General features: G+C 41.1%; 1 protein-coding gene across 1 annotated transcript in view; it reads left to right on the top strand.

Annotated features, from left to right (window-relative positions):
* Window positions 1-25,668, top strand: part of si:ch211-132g1.7 (prostaglandin F2 receptor negative regulator) — a 317,262-nt gene that overhangs the window by 70,684 nt on the left and 220,910 nt on the right. The window contains exon 4 of the mRNA XM_034173857.1: window positions 24,894-25,301. Coding sequence (XP_034029748.1) covers window positions 24,894-25,301 — 408 coding nt within the window. The remainder of the gene's footprint in view (window positions 1-24,893; window positions 25,302-25,668) is intronic.

Here is a 25,668-nt window from a genome sequence, read left to right as displayed (position 1 = left end):
CTTTGGTCTTCGCTATGGTGGACAGGTTGGAGTGTGATTGATTGAGTGTGTGAACAGGTGTATTTTATACAGGTAACAAGTTCAAACAGGTGCAATTAATACAGGTAAAGAGTGCAGAATAAAAGAGCTTCTTAAAGAAATTAACAGGTCTGTGTGAGCCAGAATTCTTGCGGGTTGGTAGGTGTTCAAATACTTATTTGCAGCAGTAACATACAAATAAATCATTTAAAAAAATCATACATTGTGATTTCTGGATTTTTATTTTTTTTTTTTTAGATTCTGTCGCTCACAGTGGGCATGCACCTCAGATGAAAATTTTAGACTCCTCCATGATTTGTAAGTGGGAGAACTTGCAAAATCGCAGGGTGTTCAAATACTTATTTTCCTCACTGTATATAGAAAATATCATAATAGCCGTGTGTGTGTGTGTGTGTGTGTGTGTGTGTGTGTGTGTGTGTGTGTGTGTGTGGCAAGTGTTGTGTTGCTCTTACCATGAGTAAATCAAGTCTGATGTTGGTACCATGAGTGAACACTGAACAGTGGATGTTGCTAACTGCATTATGAACTCACACGCCATTCCAGCAGGCGACCGAAAGTAATTATATTAAAAGCGTGAATGATTTTATATAGTAAGTTCATTGTTAGTACATAATATTACTGTAAATACATTGGATGGCACAAGAAAGTGAATACACTTCTTCCCATTGTGGTCCATTTAAAAATCAAATGACAAAATAGAAGTAAAACAAAAGCAATCAGAGATTTCTGACATCCCCCAATCGGATCTGGATCAATGCCAAAATTTAATGGAGCATTTCATGGCCTAATATGTATCTGTGGTGAAAATTTGGTGAGAATCCGTGATGTAGTTTTGACGTAATCCTTCCAAGACTAAATAAATTGAAGTTGATCCAGAATCTGGATGTGCATCCGGATCACTTCCAAAATTTCATGGAGTCTTCTATGGCTTAATATTTATCTGTGTTAAAAGTTATGTCAAAATCAGTGAAATAGTTTTAACGTAATCCTTGAAAGCGTATATAAATGGAAATCTTGATAAAGAATCTGGATTCAGATCCAGATTACCTCCAAAATTTAATGGAGTCTTCCATGGTCTGATATGTGTCCATGGTGAAAATGTGGTGAGAATCTATTAAGTAGTTTTGACGTAATCCTTCAAAGCCAATATAATGTGAAAATTAATCCAGAATCCGGATCTCGATCCAGATCACCTCCAAAATTTCATGGAGTCTTCTATGGCTTAATATGTATCTGTGTTAAAAAATTATGTCAAAATCGGTGAAATAGTTTTAATGTAATCCTTGAAAGCGTATATAAATGGAAATCTTGATTAAAAAATCTGGATTCAGATCCAGATTACCTCCAAAATTTAATGGAGTCTTCCATGGCCTGATAGGTGTCCATGGTGAAAATGTGGTGAGAATCTATTAAGTAGTTTTGACGTAATCCTTCAAAGCCTACATAATGTGAAAATTGATCCAGAATCCAGATCTGGATCCAGATCACCTCCAAAATTTAATGGAGTCTTCCTTGGTGGACTTAATAAAATAATAATACGAGGTCTATTAGATAATAAACCTTAATAAAATAATAATACGAGGTCTATTAGATAATAAACCGACCCTTTTATTTATTTTTTTTTAACTATATGGATTTGAATGACATGCGATTACACCAATCATGCTTGAACCCTCGTGCGCATGCATGAGTTTTTTCACGCGTGTCGGTGACGTCATTTCCCTGTGGGCAGGCCTTGAGTGAGATGTGGTCCCGCCCTCTCGGCTGAATTCCTTTGTTTCACACGCTGCTCGAGACGGCGCGCGTTGCTTTATCAACATTTTTTCTGGACCTGTGAGGAATATCCGAGTGGACACTATTCGAGAAATTAAGCTGGTTTTCGGTGAAAAGTTTAACGGCTGATGAGAGATTATGGGGTGTTTCTGTCGCTGTAAGGACTTCCCACAGAGCAGGACGTCGTGCAGCGCTTCCAGGCGCCGTCGTCGGCCTGTTTCGACCTGAAAACATCCTAATTTAAGGCTTAATTCACCCAGGACGTCGTGAGAGAACAGAGAAGATTCAGAAGAGGCTGGCATGAGGACTTTATGCGGACATTCCACTGTTTAAGGACATTTTTTAATGAAAGACGTGCGTGCAAATTCGCCGAGTCGTTTCCGTGACGACTCGGAAAATCTGTGTGCGCCGCAACAGGAAAAACACCTCCGTGTTGAAAACCATTTGTAAAATTCAGGCGGCTTTTGATGGCTTTCAACAAGTGAGTAACTGAGAAATTGTTTAACAGCTTGGGCATGTTCCAACTTGCCCGTTAAGGTTTCCAACGGAGGTGTTTTTCCTGTCGCGACCCCCCGCGGTCGGGTCCGGCCCGACATGCGACTCTGCCCGCACGTTCTTTCATTACAAAATGTCCGTTAACAATGGAATGTCCGAATAAAGTCCTCATGCCGACTTCTTCTGAAAGTTCTCTGTTCTCTGATGACTTACTGGGTCAACAGAGCCTGAAATGTGGAAGTTTTCAACTTGAAACGGCGAGACGCTGCCGCCTCGAAGCGCAGATCGCCGTCAGGTGCCCGTAAGTTGGAGAGGAAATGGCGTCTCACTAATTTATAAGATCTTCACTTAGCCTGGAAAAAGAGTCTGTTGCTCTATAAAAAAGCCCTCCGTAAAGCTAGGACATCTTTCTACTCATCACTAATTGAAGAAAATAAGAACAACCCCAGGTTTCTTTTCAGCACTGTAGCCAGGCTGACAAAGAGTCAGAGCTCTATTGAGCTGAGTATTCCATTAACTTTAACTAGTAATGACTTCATGACTTTCTTTGCTAACAAAATTTTAACTATTAGAGAAAAAATTACTCATAACCATCCCAAAGACGTATCGTTATCTTTGGCTGCTTTCAGTGATGCCGGTATTTGGTTAGACTCTTTCTCTCCGATTGGTCTGTCTGAGTTATTTTCATTAGTTACTTCATCCAAACCATCAACATGTTTATTAGACCCCATTCCTACCAGGCTGCTCAAGGAAGCCCTACCATTATTTAATGCTTCGATCTTAAATATGATCAATCTATCTTTGTTATTTGGCTATGTACCACAGGCTTTAAGGTGGCAGTAATTAAACCATTACTTAAAAAGCCATCACTTGACCCAGCTATCTTAGCTAATTATAGGCCAATCTCCAACCTTCCTTTTCTCTCAAAAATTCTTGAAAGGGTAGTTGTAAAACAGCTAACTGATCATCTGCAGAGGAATGGTCTATTTGAAGAGTTTCAGTCAGGTTTTAGAATTCATCATAGTACAGAAACAGCATTAGTGAAGGTTACAAATGATCTTCTTATGGCCTCGGACAGTGGACTCATCTCTGTGCTTGTTCTGTTAGACCTCAGTGCTGCTTTTGATACTGTTGACCATAAAATTTATTACAGAGATTAGAGCATGCCATAGGTATTAAAGGCACTGCGCTGCGGTGGTTTGAATCATATTTGTCTAATAGATTACAATTTGTTCATGTAAATGGGGAATCTTCTTCACAGACTAAAGTTAATTATGGAGTTCCACAAGGTTCTGTGCTAGGACCAATTTTATTCACTTTATACATGCTTCCCTTACGCAGTATTATTAGACGGTATTGCTTAAATTTTCATTGTTACGCAGATGATGCCCAGCTTTATCTATCCATGAAGCCAGAGGACACACACCAATTAGCTAAACTGCAGGATTGTCTTAAAGACATGGATGACCTCTAATTTCCTGCTTTTAAACTCAGATAAAACTGAAGTTATTGTACTTGGCCCCACAAATCTTAGAAACATGGTGTCTAACCAGATCCTTACTCTGGATGGCATTACCCTGACCTCTAGTAATACTGTGAGAAATCTTGGAGTCATTTTTGATCAGGATATGTCATTCAAAGCGCATATTAAACAAATATGTAGGACTGCTTTTTTGCATTTACGCAATATCTCTAAAATCAGAAAGGTCTTGTCTCAGAGTGATGCTGAAAAACTAATTCATGCATTTATTTCCTCTAGGCTGGACTATTGTAATTCATTATTATCAGGTTGTCCTAAAAGTTCCCTAAAAAGCCTTCAGTTAATTCAAAATGCTGCAGCTAGAGTACTGACGGGGACTAGAAGGAGAGAGCATATCTCACCCATATTGGCCTCTCTTCATTGGCTTCCTGTTAATTCTAGAATAGAATTTAAAATTCTTCTTCTTACTTATAAGGTTTTGAATAATCAGGTCCCATCTTATCTTAGGACCTCGTAGTACCATATCACCCCAATAGAGCGCTTCGCTCTCAGACTGCAGGCTTACTTGTAGTTCCTAGGGTTTGTAAGAGTAGAATGGGAGGCAGAGCCTTCAGCTTTCAGGCTCCTCTCCTGTGGAACCAGCTCCCAATTCAGATCAGGGAGACAGACACCCTCTCTACTTTTAAGATTAGGCTTAAAACTTTCCTTTTTGCTAAAGCTTATAGTTAGGGCTGGATCAGGTGACCCTGAACCATCCCTTAGTTATGCTGCTATAGACGTAGACTGCTGGGGGGTTCCCATGATGCACTGTTTCTTTCTCTTTTTGCTCTGTATGCACCACTCTGCATTTAATCATTAGTGATCGATCTCTGCTCCCTCCACAGCATGTCTTTTTCCTGGTTCTCTCCCTCAGCCCCAACCAGTCCCAGCAGAAGACTGCCCCTCCCTGAGCCTGGTTCTGCTGGAGGTTTCTTCCTGTTAAAAGGGAGTTTTTCCTTCCCACTGTAGCCAAGTGCTTGCTCACAGGGGGTCGTTTTGACCGTTGGGGTTTTACATAATTATTGTATGGCCTTGCCTTGCAATATAAAGCGCCTTGGGGCAACTGTTTGTTGTGATTTGGCGCTATATAAAAAAAAAAATTGATTAAAATTGATTGATTGATTGAGGTGCCGTGGGCTGTCCTTACTGCGACACTACCAGACCAAAATCTCTCATCAGCCGTTAAAATTTTTACCGAAAACCAGCTGAATTTATCGAATGGTGTCCACAATCGACGAGAGGGTGGGCGACTCCTCACTCAAAGACTGCCCACAGGCGAATGACGTAACCGACAGGCGTGAAAAAACTCTCGCATGCCCACGAGGGTTCAAGCATGTCTGATGTAATCACACGTGATTCAAATCCATATGGTTTTTGAAAAAAATAATAAGGTCGGATACTTTTCTAATAGACCTCGTATTATAATAATAATAATAATGACAATAATAATGTGTATATGATAACAAGAACTTCAACAATGACATTAAGACAGTAAATTAACATAAAAAATAAAAAATTATATCATTAATAGGAAATAAAAGGGTTGAGTTCCTCTTCTAAAAATTGTTGAAGTCTCAGTTTCTAAAAACATTCTGGACTGACACGCCATTGCAACTCATTGTACAAGCTTTTCAAAATGTCAGCTACCTATTTTATAAACACTACCCAATCTAGAGTCTGTGGATCCCCACGGGCAACACACTAGTGTGTGTGTGTGTGTGTGTGTGTGTGTGTGTGTGTGTGTGCGTGTATATATATATACACTCAACAAAAATATAAACGCAACACTTTTGGTTTTGCTCCCATTTTGTATGAGATGAACTCAAAGATCTAAAACTTTTTCCACATACACAATATCACCATTTCCCTCAAATATTGTTCACAAACCAGTCTAAATCTGTGATAGTGAGCACTTCTCCTTTGCGAGATAATCCATCCCACCTCACAGGTGTGCCATATCAAGATGCTGATTAGACACCATGATTAGTGCACAGGTGTGCCTTAGACTGCCCACAATAAAAGGCCACTCTGAAAGGTGCAGTTTTGTTTATTGGGGGGGATACCAGTCAGTATCTGGTGTGACCACATTTGCCTCATGCAGTGCAACACATCTCCTTCGCATAGAGTTGATCAGGTTGTCAATTGTGGCCTGTGGAATGTTGGTCCACTCCTCTTCAATGGCTGTGCGAAGTTGCTGGATATTGGCAGGAACTGGTACACGCTGTCGTATACGCCGGTCCAGAGCATCCCAAACATGCTCAATGGGTGACATGTCTGGTGAGTATGCCGGCCATGCAAGAACTGGGACATTTTCAGCTTCCAAGAATTGTGTACAGATCCTTGCAACATGGGGCCGTGCATTATCCTGCTGCAACATGAGGTGATGTTCTTGGATGTATGGCACAACAATGGGCCTCAGGATCTCGTCACGGTATCTCTGTGCATTCAAAATGTCATCAATAAAATGCACCTGTGTTCTTCATCCATAACAGACGCCTGCCCATACCATAACCCCACCGCCACCATGGGCCACTCGATCCACAACATTGACATCAGAAAACCGCTCACCCACACGACGCCACACACGCTGTCTGCCATCTGCCCTGGACAGTGTGAACCGGGATTCATCCGTGAAGAGAACACCTCTCCAACGTGCCAAATGCCAGCGAATGTGAGCATTTGCCCACTCAAGTCGGTTACGGCGACGAACTGGAGTCAGGTCGAGACCCCGATGAGGACGACGAGCATGCAGAGGGGCTTCCCTGAGACGGTTTCTGACAGTTTGTGCAGAAAGTCTTTGGTTATGCAAACCGATTGTTTCAGCAGCTGTCTGAGTGGCTGGTCTCAGACGATCTTGGAGGTGAACATGCTGGATGTGGAGGTCCTGGGCTGGTGTGGTTACACGTGGTCTGCAGTTGTGAGGCTGGTTGGATGTACTGCCAAATTCTCTGAAACGCCTTTGGAGACGGCTTATGGTAGAGAAATGAACATTCAATACACGAGCAACAGCTCTGGTTGACATTCCTGCTGTCAGCATGCCAATTGCACGCTCCCTCAAATCTTGCAACATCTGTGGCATTGTGCTGTGTGATAAAACTGCACCTTTCAGAGTGGCCTTTATTGTGGGCAGTCTAAGGCACACCTGTGCACTAATCATGGTGTCTAATCAGCATCTTGATATGGCACACCTGTGAGGTGGGATGGATTATCTCAGCAAAGGAGAAGTGCTCACTATCACAGATTAGACTGGTTTGTGAACAATATTTGAGGGAAATGGTGATATTGTGTATGTGGAAAAAGTTTTAGATCTTGAGTTCATCCTCATACAAAATGAGAGCAAAACCAAAAGTGTTGCGTTTATATTTTTGTTTGAGTGATATATAATATATATATATATATATATTATAATACCACCCCAATTTCCGCGAAGTTGTGACATTGTGTAAATGTAAATAAAAACAGAATACAATGATTGCAAATCCTGTTCAACCTATATTCAATTGAATACACCCACAAAGACAGATATTAATGTTAAACTGAAACTTTATTGTTTTTGTGCAAATAGTTGCTCATTTTGAAATGAATGCCTGCATCACATTTCAAAAAAGCTGGGGCAGTGGTATGTTTAACATTTTATCACTGTGTTATCACTTTATCACTGTGTTACGTCACCTTTCCTTCTAACAACACTCAATAAGCATTTGGGAAGTCTTCAGAGACCCATGCCCATCAGTTCCAACAGAAAAGCATTATGCTGCGTTTACACATATAACGACAAGTCACGAATGCCACGAAGTATACATTCTTGGCTGCTGATCACGAATGTGATGATTTGGGGCAGAGACATCAGGTCTCCTCAGGTTAACACATGTGGTAAACAGCTTGCCATCATAATGTGTGGCAAGCTGTTACCACACGTTATGATTAATGGCATGTGTTGCTGGCGAATTATCAGGAACCATTATGCATGGTCAAGAATAATGTTTGTCAAGAATATATGGGCTGTTGCGCATAACAGCACATCGTTACATTCTGTCACATTGTGAATGAGGCGAAATGTCTCCACCACACACATCTATATTCATCCTTCCATCAGCTGCTGAACAGTTCAGATCGCTCCAGTTTGCTCCTCAAAAATCTAGAAGAACTTTGTGATTGCATGCTTAGTTGGGCTCTGTGCCATGGAGTGGCGCAGAGAGAACGAGGAGAAGGAGAGAGCCAGATATGTGGCTCTCGTCTTGCTTGTTTTCCCAAACATCAGGCGCAGCTACAGCAGGTTGAACACCTGCAGGAGCACGCTGATAAGCATTGAAACAAGACTTACCTGACTTGGCATCACTGTCCTCCTTCAGCATAAAGTGAGGCCCAGTGTTCGTAGGTATAGATAAAGTTAAATTTTCATGTTAATTTGCATGTTTCCACTGTTAACAAGTGTAGTTAAGTTAGAGATGTTAGCCCAACTGTAATTCCATGGTTAAGGTGCCCTGACACTTGCACCGTACTTTGTCATGATGATGCCACCCGCTATGCTCCCAGTCTGGACGCTGTGCTTTGTTCCACTGGACGCTGTGCTTGTTCCCACTGGACGCTGCGTATATAAATAATTATTTTGTTCTCTCTCTCTCTCTCTCCATCTCTCCTCTCTCTCAGCTCTCTCTCTCTCTCTCTCTCCTCTCTCTCTCCTCGCTCTCTCTCTCTCTCGTTCGTTTAATGAGGTGGCAAAGCATTTGGAACCATCTGAAAAGATGGTATTTGTAAGGTTATGTTGTAGTAATTGGTTGCATGTTCGTTCCTCCTTTTGCTGCAGCCGTAAAAGTATGTTTATGATAGATTGTAACATCTCGTTATAATCGTATCGAACGAGCTGCACTGTGATGCGGTGCGCTGACGCAATCACTCACACGCAGTGTTTTGAATTGTTTGCGCAATGTTCGCATAAAGTTCACGTAATTAATGCGTGATGGAGATTTTGCACACTTCAAAATTTTCTTTGTGCACTTGCATGAAGCTGCACACAGTTTACAACGGTTTACAATGAGTTTACTCTCCTGCACAGCAGAGTGCGTGCAAGTGCGCGGATCAAGGTCGTGCAAGTGTCAGGGCACCTTTACTTAGGCAATAAACCTGTGATAATTTTGAATCATTTCTTTACCAAGTCATCTTTACTTGCACTCACAGTGCCATTCATGATGCAACATTGCCACTTGCTAACAGATCCTACTTGGTGTGGAAAAGTTGGCTCAGCTCTGTTTGTCCCAGCTCTTAATTCCTTTTTCCTGATGATATTTGCAGCCCTAAACTTTCCTGGGGTTAGGAAGTAATGCATGGATTGTTTCCATAGGTCTGAGGAAACTGATTAATGGGGAGAAGTGTGCACATTCCTGGCATCCACTGCTCTTAGAGACCAAGGGCCAAGACACATTTTTCTCCACAACCTTCACAGCTGCACTGATGCTGATTCCCAAGTCCTGTTTACTTTGCTTTTGCATTTTCTCGACTGTGGGCATTCTTGCAGAGTCTTGTAAAGAGGACAGGTAGAAAATGAAGAGGGAGACACATTGCAAACTCAATTTTTACTGGGAAGTAAAGGATTTATACCCACACCCAAGCCACCCTTTGTGAAAACCACCCCCCCAAAATATGCAGGAATAAAACACCTGAATCAAGTTTAGCCTGCTTTCTTTAGCTTGCTCGGTAAGACTGACATGGGAACATGTTCGGGCTTCATTCATTCAGACCAGGTCACTCACAGTCTAGCCCACGCTCCATCCCTTTACCCATTTATGAGTTGGCTGGGATTTAGGCAGAGTAAACTCTGCCAAGATGGTGGCTCTATTGGAACTCCTCATTCCCCCATGTCTGATATATGGACAGTCAGTTGAATAAATAAATGAATAATCATGTTAAGTTGACATAGTGGGGTATGGAACTGTGACCGCTACCTTAGGTATCATCTGTGGCAATATGACAGTATGAATGCACTACAGATGCCACACATGCATGTGGTGATTCAACAGAAAACAGCCAGCAGTGGTTGCATGCAGCCTTAAAGAAATGGAAGATGGGGATTTAGAAATTAGGCTGAGACATCTAAATATTTCAGATGTGAAGTGGAAAAACAGGGATTGTCTGACAGGTTCATCAGCTCATGATTATGTTCAGCTGCTCTCTTCTTCCCTGCACAGCTCCCCAGACACCATGTTAAATTTAGACCGGAATTAAATAGGCAGTGCTGTTTGTGTCACAGTGATTGTTGTGTATATCTCGAACATATGTATTAGGGATTCATGTGTAAGTGAGAGAATGTTTGTTTCTGTATGAGAGTGTGAGTTAAATGGAGAAACTGGTTGGATTAGGTGGTGCACGTCAAGACTTGTTCATCACATCTCTGACTCATAAACATGGCTTTAATTGCACCGCTAAGGCTATTCCATTCTGTAAGAAACGTGTTAAGTGGAGGCTGTGAGGGTTTGAAAACTCCTTTCAGGCTTATTTTGATTGTTAAAGCTAAACAATTTATTTGCCTTGCCAAATTAAAATATCTTCTCAGATGATGGGCTGTCATAATAATGTTATACACTCACCAGCCACTTTATGTGGTACACCTTACTAGTACAGTGTTGGAGCCCCTTAGGCCTGGGTGATAAAACAATAACAATATACACGGTCATGGTTGGCTAAACATTATCAATAAGAAAACATGTTTGGTAGTTCCCGATAGTTTTCACATGCTGCCCTCGCAACTCATAAACTGCTTATCACATCCCTTGATAATGGAGTATCATTGCCCTGGCAGGTCTGGTTTTAGGTTACACCATGTCTGTGTGGTGCTTTAATCAAACACTACAGCATAGATTAAGCCCTGGTCACACAGAATATTTTTTTTTTTTATGAGTCCAGTTATGTCAACAATTGTGGGAGAATAGTGGCTCTGAGAGGCTCTTAGAGGCAGAATATTCAGCTAACGAGGCTCATCTCTGAGTGTGGCGCTAATTCAAGAAGTCAAAATTTAGCAACAAGAGCATGGGGTAGTTTGGTGTACGAGTTACTACGAGGATTTTATAGAGACATGTTGGTAGTGATGACGAGGCTGTTAAAAAAGCCCATTATCTGAGCACCTGGTGGCTACGAGGACAGTTCAGACTATTTTGGACAGGCTATTTTGGCTCAGTCCTCTGTGTACTACAGTCACACCTGCTTTGTGGTTGGGATGCTGTATATAAATAATTATTTTGTAGCGGATTAATCATTTTCTGTCAGAGCTTGGATGTTGAAAATACCTCTAATACTGGGGGAGCTACGACAACCTACCTTTGCACCCCCCCCCCCCAGGACTAAACCAAACCAACTTTTTAGGTTCCTTAGATGAGCCCAAAACACAATCAGGATGTTCCAGAAAATAAAAAACTGGCCTCAAGCCAGTTATCCAAGATGACAGCCAAGATGGCTGCCAAAATATATACATATTTTTTCACTAAAACACCAATGATTTCTGTCATTATTATTGAGGCTTGAGGCCATTTTTATTTTTGGGAATATGCTGTTGTGTGTTTCATCTAAGGAACCTAAAACAGTTGGTTTGGTTAGTGCTGGGGGGGATGCAAAGGTTGTGGTCGTAGCTCCTCTAGTATAAATCGCTCTGGAATCACAGAGGACATTTGGAGCTTTTTTCCTCTCGGTCTCGTGCGCTGAGATGGAGAACATATTTGGAACAGCCTAAAAGGTAATTATTTGTAATGTTTATATTGTAATAGCGTGGTAAAACAGTTGCAGTTGCATTCCTCTTTATAAGCAGCTGTAAAAGTATGTTTATGATAGATTTAAATCTTGTTATAATGGATCAGATAATGCGCACTCTGTGCACACTGACACATTGACGAGCATTTATGAGAATGCAGGGGCGCAAAATGAGCGATTTTGCAGACAATACGGATGAACACAAAGTTAAAAGTCAGATCACAGTGTCAAAATGACTGTAAAGCTGCGGAAGAAAATAAGCCAAACGAGAAGAGTGCAAGGCAACTGTCCAGGAGAACCAGTGGTTTAGTTCTAGCTGGTCTGTTATGGCTGTGGAGTTTTTTTGGGGGGGTTGGTGATCCACACAGTTGCGGGTATATATAAGTAAAAATAGCTACCATCATTGTGGTGTTTGTTTTTTTTTTTTTTGGTCACAGAGAGTTGGGTAAACACACAGAAATGCTGCATTTATTGACTAGAACACAGGTGAACTGCAGCCTGACACGCGGATGCGCACACTGGCGGGACTGTACAGGAGTGGCTTTTTTGGACTGCATTTAAAAATGCGACATCTTGAATTGATGCTGTAAATTGAAAACCCACACTTTAAAGGGACCATGTGGGAGGAGTGGAGGGGTGGACAAAAGCCATGCCTAAACATGCACCAATGTCGCGCTACATGGATCATATGCGGCTCAACTCGGGTCATATGCGGCGACACGAGCCATTCGAGTCTGGATGGAGCTCAAATGACAGGTCAGTTGTGGCTCATTAGAGGGTGATACCTGGCACCTGTGAGGTACTGAGAGGCACATAGAGGCTTCTTCATAGCGGATATGTGATAGATTTATAAGTGGATCATTATTCAAATAATCACTTACAAATCCATATGTGGCTTGTTGCTTTATTATTTGGTGGGACCAAGGCTTTACATTCACAAATGCCACTTAAAGCTTTACTGTGCAAAAAAGAAGCCTTATGTTAACCATGTCCAGAAGCTGTGTTGACTTATCTGGGATTGGAGGCACCAAAGTTGGACTGTCACACTGTGGAACTGAGCAGTGTGGTCACACAACCTCAGTGTAAAAATGTTTTGAAGAATTGGACTCTGTATGCTCCAGACCAAAGACGAAAAGGACCATCCAGACTGTTATCAGCAACAAGTCCAAAACTCAGTGTCTGTCAAGGTATGAGGTTGTGACAGTGCCCTTGGAAACAGTAATTTATGCTTCTGTGATATAGCATTAATGGAGAAGAATACATTTTAGAGCATCAGGTGCTGCTTTCAAGCTAGCATTTTTTTTTTCCAGGGATGTGCATGTATTTTTAAACAAGACCGTGCAAAACCACATTCTGCACATATTACAATAGCATGGTGGCAGAAGGAGTGTATGGATACTGGACTGATCTGCATCCAGTCTTGACCTCTCCCCAACTGAGAATGAGTGAAGAAAATTTTAAAAATAAAACTGGAACAGTGACCCTGTACTGTTACACACCTTAGGGACCTGTCACACCTTGACGATTTTGCCATCGTATGCTGACAGCCCCGTTTCCACAGAGCAGTCCTGGTTGGCACTGCACGGAACAGTTGAGTCTGGCTTGGTTTGCATTTTCACTGCTGGCAGAACCCTTTTGCTTGGTAGGTGGAACACATAAATATTGACAAGCACGTCGCTGACCATGTGCACGCTGTCACTCAGCCTCACCCCTCCATACAGAGGCCAAACAGAGTAATTAAACATTTTTTTAAATTCATTTTTTGTCTTAGTGGATCATTCGAAATATTTTTTTTAAATTTAATTAATTTTTGTCTTAGTGCATCATTGGATTTATTTTCATGGTGTGCAGAACGCTGAAGAGTCAAATGATGCCTACATACCCCTGTTCATAATACCATGTATTGCTCCCTTTAACATCAATGACAACTTGGAGTCTTTTATGGTAATTGTGGATGAGGCTCCTGATGGAAAAGCTGCCACTGAATATCTCTTGGACTTTATTTACATCAGTAACAAAGAAATACAAACAGTATGGCACTCTGTGATAAATCTGTATGGAGCAGACAGTTCTCAAAAACTGAGCGAATGAGTGCAGAAGAGTGAGGAAAGCCACCAAGACACCCAGACAACCCGGAAGAAGTTACAGGCTCACGTGGCTGTGATTGGAGAAATTGTGCATTTATTGTTTGACAATAAATGGTTTCACCCAACCACTAACCATAAAAAAAAAAGTTTTGTGTTATCATTCATATTCTCTGAAAAATGGCCAAGAAACCAAAAATTCTGCCAGGGTATGTAAACGTTGGCACGCAACTGTACCTACAATTTATGACCCATGTATGTGAGACGTATCAGCCATATGCTGGCATGCATCGAAAATATTGTTCATGCCCAAAATTTTTCGACATACTACAATGTATATCAGCCTGCTTCAACGTGCTCTTAACTTGCACAAAATGTACCCCTAACTTATTAGATGTACACCTGTGCATGCTGTCCTTTTTAATATGCTCGTCATACGCTGGCTAATTCGTCAAGGTGTGACGGGGTGTTAAAATGTGTTTGCAGGAAGAATGGGGCAATATGACAGCTAAATATTTCTTTGCTTTTACACTGAAACATCTTTGTTGTGAGAAGGAATGGCAACAGTGGAAAGTGTTAAATGCAGAAATGAATGTATATGAACAAATAACATGAAGTTAACCACACAAAACATGAAATGTGATGAGTTCATATTGTCTGCAGTAAAATAGAAGTCAGAGTTTGTAAAACTACATCTTTGCAGAGAAAAACTAGCACTCACAGGGACTAGGAGTGGAGGTGCACAGCTCAAAAACTAAGTCATTGTAAAAATATAGCCAGCAACACTCAAGTGTCCTTCTTAATAAAGATTTTAATGACTCACGGCAAGGCGACAGGATCAGGAGCACAGATGCGTTTCGACTAGGTCTTCATCAGTGTGTAAGGCTGTTCAGGAAATGACGTCTTTTATGGTAACACCAATCAAAAACAGGTGTAGAACTCCACAAGACATGCAAATGCAGACATTACTAATAATAAACCAAAACATTCAAAAGTGGATAATAATAATAATAAGGAGGAACTAATAAAAAGAAAATAAGACCTAGTCGAAATGCGTCTGTGCTCCTGATCCTGTCGCCTTGCCGTGAGTCATTAAAACCTTTCTTAAGAAGGACACTTGAGTGTTGCTGGCTATATTTTTACAAAGACTACATCTTTTCCAATTTCCATATCATCCCAACCTTTTGTGATTTGGTGTTGCAATACTTTTTGTCCCAACAGGATGGTAGAAACAAGCAAATGTAAACTGAAAAGCTTGTTTTATTGAATTTTTTGGCCCACTCTGTGCCTGTCATAAAGTTTATTATTAACCACCCTATGTCATCACTGCATGGCATTCAACAAAGCTTCTAATGACTCTTTCCCCTCTTGTGAAAGGCAAAAATAAATGGTTATTGTTGTTATGGATGCTTTGCAACAAAAACAGTTACAAAAACAATTTGCAGAGCTGATGAATTCAGTACTCATCATTAGAATGACTCTTAAACCTCTTCAAAATATTGAAAGCTACATTTGTCTACCAAACACAAGATCAGCAAAGGTGGGATTTGGAAATCAACTTAGAACATTTCAGGCTGAAATAAGAAGCGTGTGAGAGTGGCGATTTCTCTGTGTGTACATCAAACCCCAACCTCCGGTGCTGAGAAATGAAGCAACACAAACATGCCAAATCTTCCTTGAACTGCCGCTTGAGGGCTGGGCTTCAAACGAGTCATTCCCCATAGATGCCCATGGTAAAATGTCAAATTTACAGCAGAAATAATAATGTTTCTAGTTTGGGACAAAAAATGGTTTTGGCCTCTGTAGTAGGGGTAGGGCGGTACACCAGTGTCAGTTATCAACACTCAAGCCTGTATTTTGACCTCAACTCAGAAGCGGTGTTCCTTAACGCCGCATTAGGTTGGCTCCAAAATGGAGCACATTCCTGTTGAAGCCCATTTTAAAATGGCCAACTTTCAAGCAGGGGGATTTTTTCTAATTTGCTAATTGCGGGCGTGGTTGCTTTGAGGCACAGGCTGATCTTAGTGACGACAATTCGTAGCCTCTGACTGTAACTTAGATTCCCGTTGATGCAGAGCCAGACTCTGTTGTGTTGTTGCTATGTCTGGAGTAATTTAGTACGTAGTAATTTAATTTAGTACAGACAGACTTCTTGCGGCAAAATCCGCAGAGGTTTATATCTTTTTAGTGACTTGGATTCTTTGCGGGTCCCGCCTCCGTACCCCGCGACAGTAACACCAGAGGCGAAAGACAGTAGATTTCAATGCGACACCACTCAATCAAACGGGCGTATGAAAAAGTCCCCAAAAAATAATTTTCAAGCACAAATAAAGAAATGTGTACTCACCAAGCGTACCGCAAGACAATATGAAGTTTTAAAAAAGTAGATCCTTCCGATAAGACAATAAAAAGGTGCAGATGCAAACTGACATAAATCCACAAATTACAGTTGGCGCGCGCAATGCATGCTGGGAGAGGGTCTTCTCCCTGACGTCTTGGCAGCATCCCGGATGTGCTGACAGTTTTGCGGAGGGCTAAATTTTAGCTGTAAATTTCTCATTTTTAAATCAATCAATCAATCAATTTTTTTATATAGCGCCAAATCACAACAAACAGTTGCCCCAAGGCGCTTTATATTGTAAGGCAAGGCCATACAATAATTATGTAAATGAAGATTTCTCCCTTGAATGACAGATCTGGGCTTGCAGATTTACTTTACTACATTCAGAATTCATCTTATGTGTAAATATAAGTCATTTTTTGGTCCAAAGATCTGATTGCATTTATTTCAATGCAGGTCTACTTTAATGTTGTATGTTACAATGTTAGTACTTTTAGCAGCTGTCAGTAGCCTGATCCATTAAGCCCCATTAATGCACAATCACTGAGAAATATGTGGCTCATAACTTTTACTGTCCACACCAAAGTAAATTGGTAGGAGAACCACTGCGCAGTCCCAAAAACATAAGATTTAATGGACACCTGAACAGAGGTTAGCTTGTTATCTGGTGCTTCGTACTTGAACAAAGGGGCGTGTTCAGGCTTTTTTCATCACACACAGAGCCACCCATGCTTCACCCCTTTATGCATTAATGAGTTCATTGTTAATCAGTGTGGCGAGGCTCTCAACGTGACAACACCCAGACAAGGGTGCAGGCCCGGCGCCAGAAAAAAATATTAAGTGGGCGATGAGTTTATCACAGGGGGTGGGGTCGCGCCCCCCCCCAAAAAAAGTGCGCACCGGAGGGGACGTGCCTCTGAGCATAATGCGTAATGAAATTGGGTGCGCTCCTAGAAAGCTCGTGTATTTAGGCTACACCGTTGTAAGAGACTGACTGAGTAAGAGTAAAGAGTGATGACAGTATTTTTTTAATTATTATTTGAACATATAGACCCTCGGTCAAGTGATCTCCTGCATACCACAAAACCAAACCAACAACTGATCTGAGAAAAGACACGAGACAGTAGATTAACCCCACATACAACCCTCCATCACAAGCGCAAACACAGCGCAATTGGGCATGACAGTCACACAACGGGTCAAAGATAAACCTTTCATGTAGATATACAATGGTCCCTCGTTTATCGCGGGAGTTACATTGTAAAAATAGCCCACAATAGGCGAAATCCGCGAAGTAGTCAGCGTTATTTTTTACAATTATTATAGACGTTTTAAGGCTGTAAAACCCCTCACTACACACTTTATACACTTTTCTCAAACAGGCATTAACATTTTCTTACTTTTCTCTCATGTGTAAACACTCTCAAAGTTCAAACCTTAGTAGAAAAATAAGACCAACCTGTTTTCAGGCCCAAACATTTGTTTGAGAAATAAAAATAGAACGTTTTCCTATAAATAATTTTGATGGCTTTTAGAACTAACAAATTTAATTTTAACGATCAACCTACGAGGTTGGACACACAAGAAATTATTAATAGTGACTGACCAGTATTTCACAGTTCCTCTGATCGTGCCTCTTCGTTGTGGCGCCGCTCCGCTGAAGGCCTCGGTGCAGGTGTCTTTTTCCGAGTGAAGAACACAGTTACGGGTAGTTGTTGGTGCTCTTTTTTCTTCTGGGCGAGAAGATTCTTATAAACAGACACGCAGAACACAATGCACGTACTCTTCCTTCGCGGTGCTGCGACCAGCCTGCTTGATGAGGACGCAGAACACAGTGCGCTGTAAAAAGCATGCAAAATTGGACTAAAAAAAATCAGCAAAACTGCGAGGCCGCGAAAGGTGAACCGCGTTATAGAAAGGGACCACTGTATTTACAACAATACATAACTTTTATCTTACCATAAAAGTCCATATCTTAACATAAAATTCTGTGTGGAAACTGGATGCTAGCCGACCTCAGAAGAGTTGAAGCCTTCGGTTGGATGCCGCGTTGAATCTTCTGAGAAGGACATCTCGCCACTCTCCGTTGAATTTCCTGGTTAGGTCATTCTCAAATGCCAGCCTTATTAAGTTTGCCTTTCGTTCATGCAGCATGCTGCGTCTGTGATCACTAGGCTTTTTCCACTCGTGTGCAAAATCTTAACACCCTCCCCAAGTGAGTCGTGCTACATGATTTGCCTTTTGCTTGGTGGATTTGACGAATCCCAGGAACTCCAGCTCTGACACTGCTTGAATAAATCGAGCATGCTTTAGTTCGTCCACCTTGCCATAATCGCTGTACTCAGGATCCTTGCCCTCTGCCGCACTGACAAGCGCAACCCTCAACCTATCAAATCGCTTGAACACAGACACATGCCATATCCGTTTGTTTTAAAATTAATTACGTTAGTTAATTAATTTGGTTTATTTGTTAAATATGTGATATTATTGAATAACTAATATTTTGCTATTTTTTCCAGTATTTCTTTTTCTTTCTTTTTTAGTTTTATTTTTTGATAACGCTCACATCCGAGGGGGCGAGGTTGATGACATGAAGGGGGCGCCGGGTCCACAAGGGTGTCATTTCGGCTGTTCTGGTGTCGCCGACCGTACGGTCTCTTCTAAAAATTGGTCCGCCCTGCCTTCTCTGTGCCTTCACTGCACATGCATCTCAAACTGACTCTGATTCTGTCTCTCTACACCCAAACCAATAATAGGGAAAGGGAATAATGTGAGTATTAACATCAGATGACAAAGTAAAACCTCTTAAATTATTCTAAAGTCAATTTTAAGCAGAAACGAGGCAATAATTGGTGAATCGCTGCTGACGCTCAGAAATGACACATGAGCAGTGAAGGCAGGGTAGACCAATTTTTAGGGGGGTGACCGTTCAATTGACAACACCAGGTCTCTATAGAAAACCAATAGGTGATGTCACACCGGCTTTGTCCAGCATATGGTGTGTGGTTATCACCAGTGTGATAGTGTGCCATGATATGGATTTTACAGTACTGTCAAAACCATGATGGTATACAACATGTTGGGTATTTATGCCCTGCTGGCCAAAGGCCAGAAGGGGGCTTATGTAGTGGCAGTTTCTGTCCATCCATCCGTGTGTCCATCCATCCCGCCATCTCTCCCTGAAAGGGTATAAGCATTCTGAAATCAACTCCTCTTTGTCATGATTTGAGGTGGCTTTGCACAGAAGGCTGTATGAGGCATATGCAGACTCAGACACAAGTGTAGGAGTAAGTAAAAATGCTTTAATCTGGTAAACTGGCAACAGGTTCGGTACACAGGATATCAGTCAACAGGGCGGAGGCTACAGGCAGGTAACAAGCTGAGGTGAGGTCCAGTAAACAAGCAAAGTTCAAACACACGGCATCAAGGAGTACACAAAGCTGAGGCAGAGTCCCAAAAATGAGATGAGTTCAGGGATACGGCGAGGCGGAGATCAGAAAACACAAGCAATGTCAGTACAACGAGGCAAACCAGGACTATGGCGTGAGGCTGGAATGTGAATAAATTCAACAGACTGGCTAGAAACTCTGGGACTGTGAGGGCTTATGTAATGGGTAGGCTAATCAGGGTGTGAATGAGGAACAGGTGTGGAAGGTTCTGGAAAAGGCGTGACCAGGGAACACAAAGGCAAGTGTGAAAGGATGAAGTGACACAAAAACAAAGCAGACCAAAGTAAGAAAATAGGTCACAGAAAAAAAACAAAACAGTGCAAACATGATGTGCCCTAAGACCTAGAATAGTTAATGTGAACAAAACAAAGGGGAAATAACGTGACCTGAAAAATAAGGACAATAACAAAAAGTAGAATGGAACTGATAATGGCTAATGTATTAAAGTAAATACAGTAATAAAATGGCAACACAAACTGTTGACTAAACAAAAAATAAATGAACATAAAACAAAACCAGAGACTACAGATAATGCAAAGAATAACTGAGTAACTGAGAAAGAAACTACTGACAAAAGTGTTAAAGAAAAGAAACAGAACCAAACAGAGACTAAAATGACAGAAGTATAATCATATGAAAAATAAAACCATAGAATCCTCACAGGAAGCCTGGACATCAATAAGGGATAAACCCAGACATGAACTCCGAGCAGACGCAGAACCCGACACTCTTACACTTTTAGGAGGAATTTCATGAAACATGGTACATGTTCTTGTTATAATTACTAATTTTCCAAGAGTTATGGCCCTTTATTAACAAAGCTAGACTCCGTCATTTTCATGCTTGGGTGCCTGCATTCTGAAATCAACTCAACGTTTTAGTAGGAATTTCATGTAACTTGGTAAAATCCTTGTTATAGGTTGATAATACACATATTGCAATATTGTACAAGATTGACACATTTTGTCAGAGTTGTGGCCCTTGATTAACAAACCTAGACACTGGCAATTTCATGAGTTGGTGTCTGTATTCTGAAATCAACAACTCTCACATTTCATGTAACTTGGAATTTCATGTAACTTCGTAAAATTCATTGAAATGTTATTAGAATGTAGTAAACACTTGTACCAAAGCAGCATTTGCCAGCATCAGTATTTGTGGTCTCAGAACACTCTTGTTTAAATATGCCAAGGAAAAATCACACAGATGAAATAATGAAACATGTCAACTATCCATTAATTTTGAGATGAAATAAATAAATTTCAGCATATTTGATCAGCACAAGTACATTACAAATCAATCCATTATGCATGTTTAACAGGTTGACACCCCTGCCATGCATTTAAAGTCAAACAGACTTTTTTATATTGTTGCTCAATTCAACTTTGCACAGAATTGTAGGAGTAAAACAAAGACACTGCGTAATATGTTTTACTTGTTAAAAATATTATTATTTGTAGTAGTGGTTAATGCGCTTGGTTTCAGTGCAGAAGGTTCCGGGTTCAAATCCCACCCCCGCCACATTTCTCCATGTAATGTGGAGTTGCGTCAGGAAGGGCATCCGGCATTAAACCTGTGCCAATTCAACATGCAGATCCACCTTGGATTTGCTGTGGCGACCCCGAGTGCAAACAAGGGAGCAGCCAAAGGGACTTACTATTAGTATGTGCAAAATTCTTCAATAGTGGATCTTTACTCTCTAAGGGGGTTGGGGGACTATTCCGACCCACACATGGATGAACTTGTTTAGTTATGGGGAAAGCGCTACCTGACAGGTAAGGTTTTGTCCTTGTGTATCTCGTGCCATCCTGAGAAACAGACTTTGGGTGTATATTTGGGGAGCGGGAGCAAATCATGAGGGTTTTTTATTCCTTTATAAACATGCCACATGTTCTATCCTGTTTTTAGCCACTGCTTAAGCCTGGTTCACAGGACAGGATTTTAAAATTATCTTTAGGTTTCCAAAACCTGAGAGACCACACATGTGGAGATAAAAAATCATGGATCTAACAGGTTTGGTCATACAGTGTGTGGTGTTCAGCCACACGGTAAGAACAACAAAACCACACACAAACAGATTTCACACACCAACATTTACAGTTCAGACAGGAAATCTCGCAAAATCTCTCGAGATTAAACGTGACTTCAGAGTAAACGTAGGTACTTGTGGACTATTTAAAACAGAGGGAAAAAAAACTATACAAAAAGAAAAAGAAAAGGTGTTCTTTAAAGGAGTGGAGACAGCGCGACCACCGGACTTTCTGGTAAGTCAGAACAGCTGTTTTGATTTTATTTTCCGCTCCGTATGTCCGTCACCTCGCTTTCTGATTGGCTGCACGTCACATTCAGCAGGCTGCGTGCTTGTTTGTGGTCGGAGGACACCACACACGCTGTGATATCAGGCCAAAAAAAATCCAACATGTTGAATATCTCCGATTTGCGATTGGAGCGCTCCTGATGTCCTTCCGAGCAGATCAGAGCACTCTTAACACACCACACACGGGAGGAATATCTGATAAGATTAGCGTCATCACGATTGTCGGGGCGTCCTTAAGATTGTTGGAAGGGAAAGATCGGGTCCGATTCTCCCTCAGCCCCAACCAGTCCCAGCAGAAGACTGCCCCTCCCTGAGCCTGGTTCTGCTGGAGGTTTCTTCCTGTTAAAAGGGAGTTTTTCCTTCCCACTGTAGCCAAGTGCTTGCTCACAGGGGGTCGTTTTGACCGTTGGGGTTTTACATAATTATTGTACGGCCTTGCCTTACAATATAAAGCGCCTTGGGGCAACTGTTTGTTGTGATTTGGCGCTATATAAAAAAATTGATTGATTGATTGATATCGGCCTAATTATCCTGCCGTGTGAACCAGGCCTTAGCTGCTCCTTAACTGAGAATAGATTAAAGCATTAGCCCCTTAACCATAAAGAATTAAAGTGAAAGTTCTTTTTGTCTAAGATTTCTAGCAATAATGATTAAAGCTGAATTCTGTAATAGATCTACAGATTATTTCTAGCAATAATCATTAAAGCTAAATTCTGTAATAGATAAAGAGAATAGATTAACACATTAAATTATTGGTTGTCCAGAAACCATAAAGAATTAAAGTGAAAGTTCTTAAGTACAGAAGTGACATCAAATCATAAAGGCACAGAAGTGACTTCAAATCATTAAAGCACAGATGTGACATCAAATCACTGAGGTACAGAAATAACACACACAGTCTGCCTTATATAAATATACTTGCTTTGCAGCAGGTACACCTGCTTGTGTGTATATGTATGTATGTATGTATGTGTATATATATATCTATATATATATATATATACACACACACACATATTTCTTTTTTTGTATCGAAGTTCCACCAGATTATTAATAGCAGTCATCCTAAATTCACTCGCTCATCTTCAACAGCTTACTCCAGTTAAGGGTCACGGGTGGGCTGGAGCCTCTCCCAGCAGTCATAGGGTGTGAGGCATGACACACCCTGGACAGGACACCAGTCTGTCGCAGGGCCACATATAGACAAACACATTCACACCCGCACACACACCTATGGACAATTTAAAGTGTCTGATCCACTCAACCTGCATGTCTTTGGATGTGAGGATGCAAACACGGGGAAGAACATGGAAACGCCACACAGAAAATCCCATGACCGTCTTGCTGTGAGGCAACAGTGCTAACCGCTAAGTCACCATGCTGCCCACCTCCTAAGCTATTAAAAATAAATAACTTGAATTGTACTGCAGAAAATACAGTAAAAATAATTATATTTGTGTCTGTAATGTTGTTTTTTACTATGTATGACTTTGTTGTGACTTCATTTTGAACTCATTCATACCAGTCAATCACAATATTTTGCTCATCATATATGCTTTAGATAATCCATCTTGGCTTCTTGGTTGTTGAGTTACATGAAAAAGTTGTTTTTTTTTTTCCCCTTGACCTTTGATCAAACTACTGCAAATGTTTTCACCTTTACTTCTCTATCCAAGTAATATTTCCACAAAGTTTAAAGGAAAGCAGTTGAGCCTTTCTTTTTTAGTCATCTTGTACGCGCGCGCGCACACACACACACACACAGCAGTGAAAACAGTAAATCATCTTTATATTAAAGCTAGAGTTGGTAGTCCTGGAGAACTAGCAAGAGAGCTAGGAAGACTTGAAAGTAGCACCTCCTCTAGGTCCCCACCCACGTCAGTGCTCTGTCCAAAGCCACGCCCCCACAAACTTGAATGCGCATCTTTTGGACTAATACGAACTACAAAAGTAGCCAAGTTGGCAAATCTTATATGAAAATAACAAATCCCCCAGAAGCAGAAGTAGTTACCTGTCCAACAGAAAGACAGCAACCTCTGCGTCACTTTTTAGGCCCTTCAGATGCCTCAGTTGTTTCCACCGAGAAAATACCGCACCGATGTTGACTCTCGTCTGACCTCTTGCTTTATCCCAAGCCTTTTTTATCGCAGCCTTTTCTGCCTCCAACTTTCTTTTCCTTGGCTTTCTGTCTGGGTTTGCCGTTAAACGTAACGGTGGAAGTGGTAATTTCGGCTGTATTCCCTCTGCCATTGTACCGAAGTGAACTTCAGTGAAACGAGATGAGTGTACATGTGCACAGGAGGGAGGGACAGAGGGGGCGTTGAGCATGATGACGCGAGCAGGAAGAACTAGACATGAAGGCATCTGATTGGTTTTTTGAGAGCACACCGCGGGGCTTATACTGGTTGGCGTTTTCTTGATCCTACAGCTGCTACAGACTGTTTTTTGCTTTTTTCAGAATACATAATGTATTTATGACTGTTAGGATAGACAGACCATTTCACCCAATATAACAAACTGTGTTTCTGGACAGTTACCTACCCTAGCTTTAAAAGCTTGAGTGTAAATGCATATATTTGCAAATATGTTAAAAAAATGAATTACACAAGAAAGTGAAAACACATTTCCATTGTGGTCCATTTCCATTTAAAAATCAAATGACAAAATGGAAGTAAAAATAAAATAATAATTGTGATAATAATGATAATAATAGTGTGTATATGATAATAACCTAAACAATTTATAAATACATTAAGACAGTAAATTAACATTAAAAATTACATAGATAACAGGAAATAAAAGGGCTGAGTTCCTGCCCCCCCAAAAAAAATTTTCTAAAAATTGAGGTCTAGGGTTCTAAAACCATTCTGGACTATCATGTCATTCCAACTCATTGCTTAATTTATTACCACCCTTGCAAAATGTCAACTACCTCTTTTATTAACACTACCAAATCTAGAGCCTGTGGATCCCCACTGGTAACACGCAACTTTACTGTATAGTCTTCCACATTAGTGGAACACCATATCAGGGACTGTACTGTGCATGTGTGGTGATAGTTTTTTGACAGTTGATGAATGATTAACAAAGTAAATCATTAAAGTACATCCCTAATATTATTTGTCTGTTTCTCCTCCAGTCATTGCCAACACCCTCACAGTCTCACCTCAGACTCCACCCTCAGTTGTCCCAGAAGGAAGTGATGTCAAGCTCTCCTGCACAGTCACCCGTGAACTCACCCACCCCACTTACCTCTCTGTTACCTGGTCTCTTAAGAAGGGCACAACATCAGAGGAAATTTTATCATTTGGCCCTCAGGGAGATGTGGTTACAGGGCAAAAGTTTACCCGACGATATGCTGATGGAGGCATCAGATTGGTTCCTGGGAAGAATGGATTGTTTGAGCTGGTGATCTCCAGAGTGACTGTGTCTGATGAAGGGATTTATGAATGCAGCGGAATGGAATGGACCCATGAAAATGGGGGGAAATGGGTGAAGATAGTGGAGAGCAAGAAAGAGATGGGAACTGTTGCTGTCACTCCAACTGGTAAGGAAAAAGAAACTATTAAAATTCCAAGTGTATGTTTTTATATCAGAAACATGCACTTCAATCTATTGCTGACCCGTGCTCTCGGCCATGCTGGGGGTACATTGTTTAAGGGTACCTAAACATGCTTGCTATTGATGTCTTTGGGGCTTAAATTATCTTTAAAGCGCAAACTCTCAAAGTTGTTCGACAGGATATTGATCCAGTCACATCACACTGTTGCCACAGGTTATTGCTGTTCCCACTGCCATCCTGAGTATTTATCTCCACAATGTATAGTTATACGCTGAAGTAAACTACATTACTAAATGCTGTACTAAATTTGAGTTAGTCTTGGGTGCAGTCACACTGTGACGGATTAAATGAA

This window comes from Thalassophryne amazonica, chromosome 1, assembly GCF_902500255.1.
Source record: "Thalassophryne amazonica chromosome 1, fThaAma1.1, whole genome shotgun sequence".
In the NCBI taxonomy this organism is placed as follows: Eukaryota; Metazoa; Chordata; class Actinopteri; order Batrachoidiformes; family Batrachoididae; genus Thalassophryne; species Thalassophryne amazonica.
This window is presented reverse-complemented; position numbering and strand designations above follow the sequence as displayed.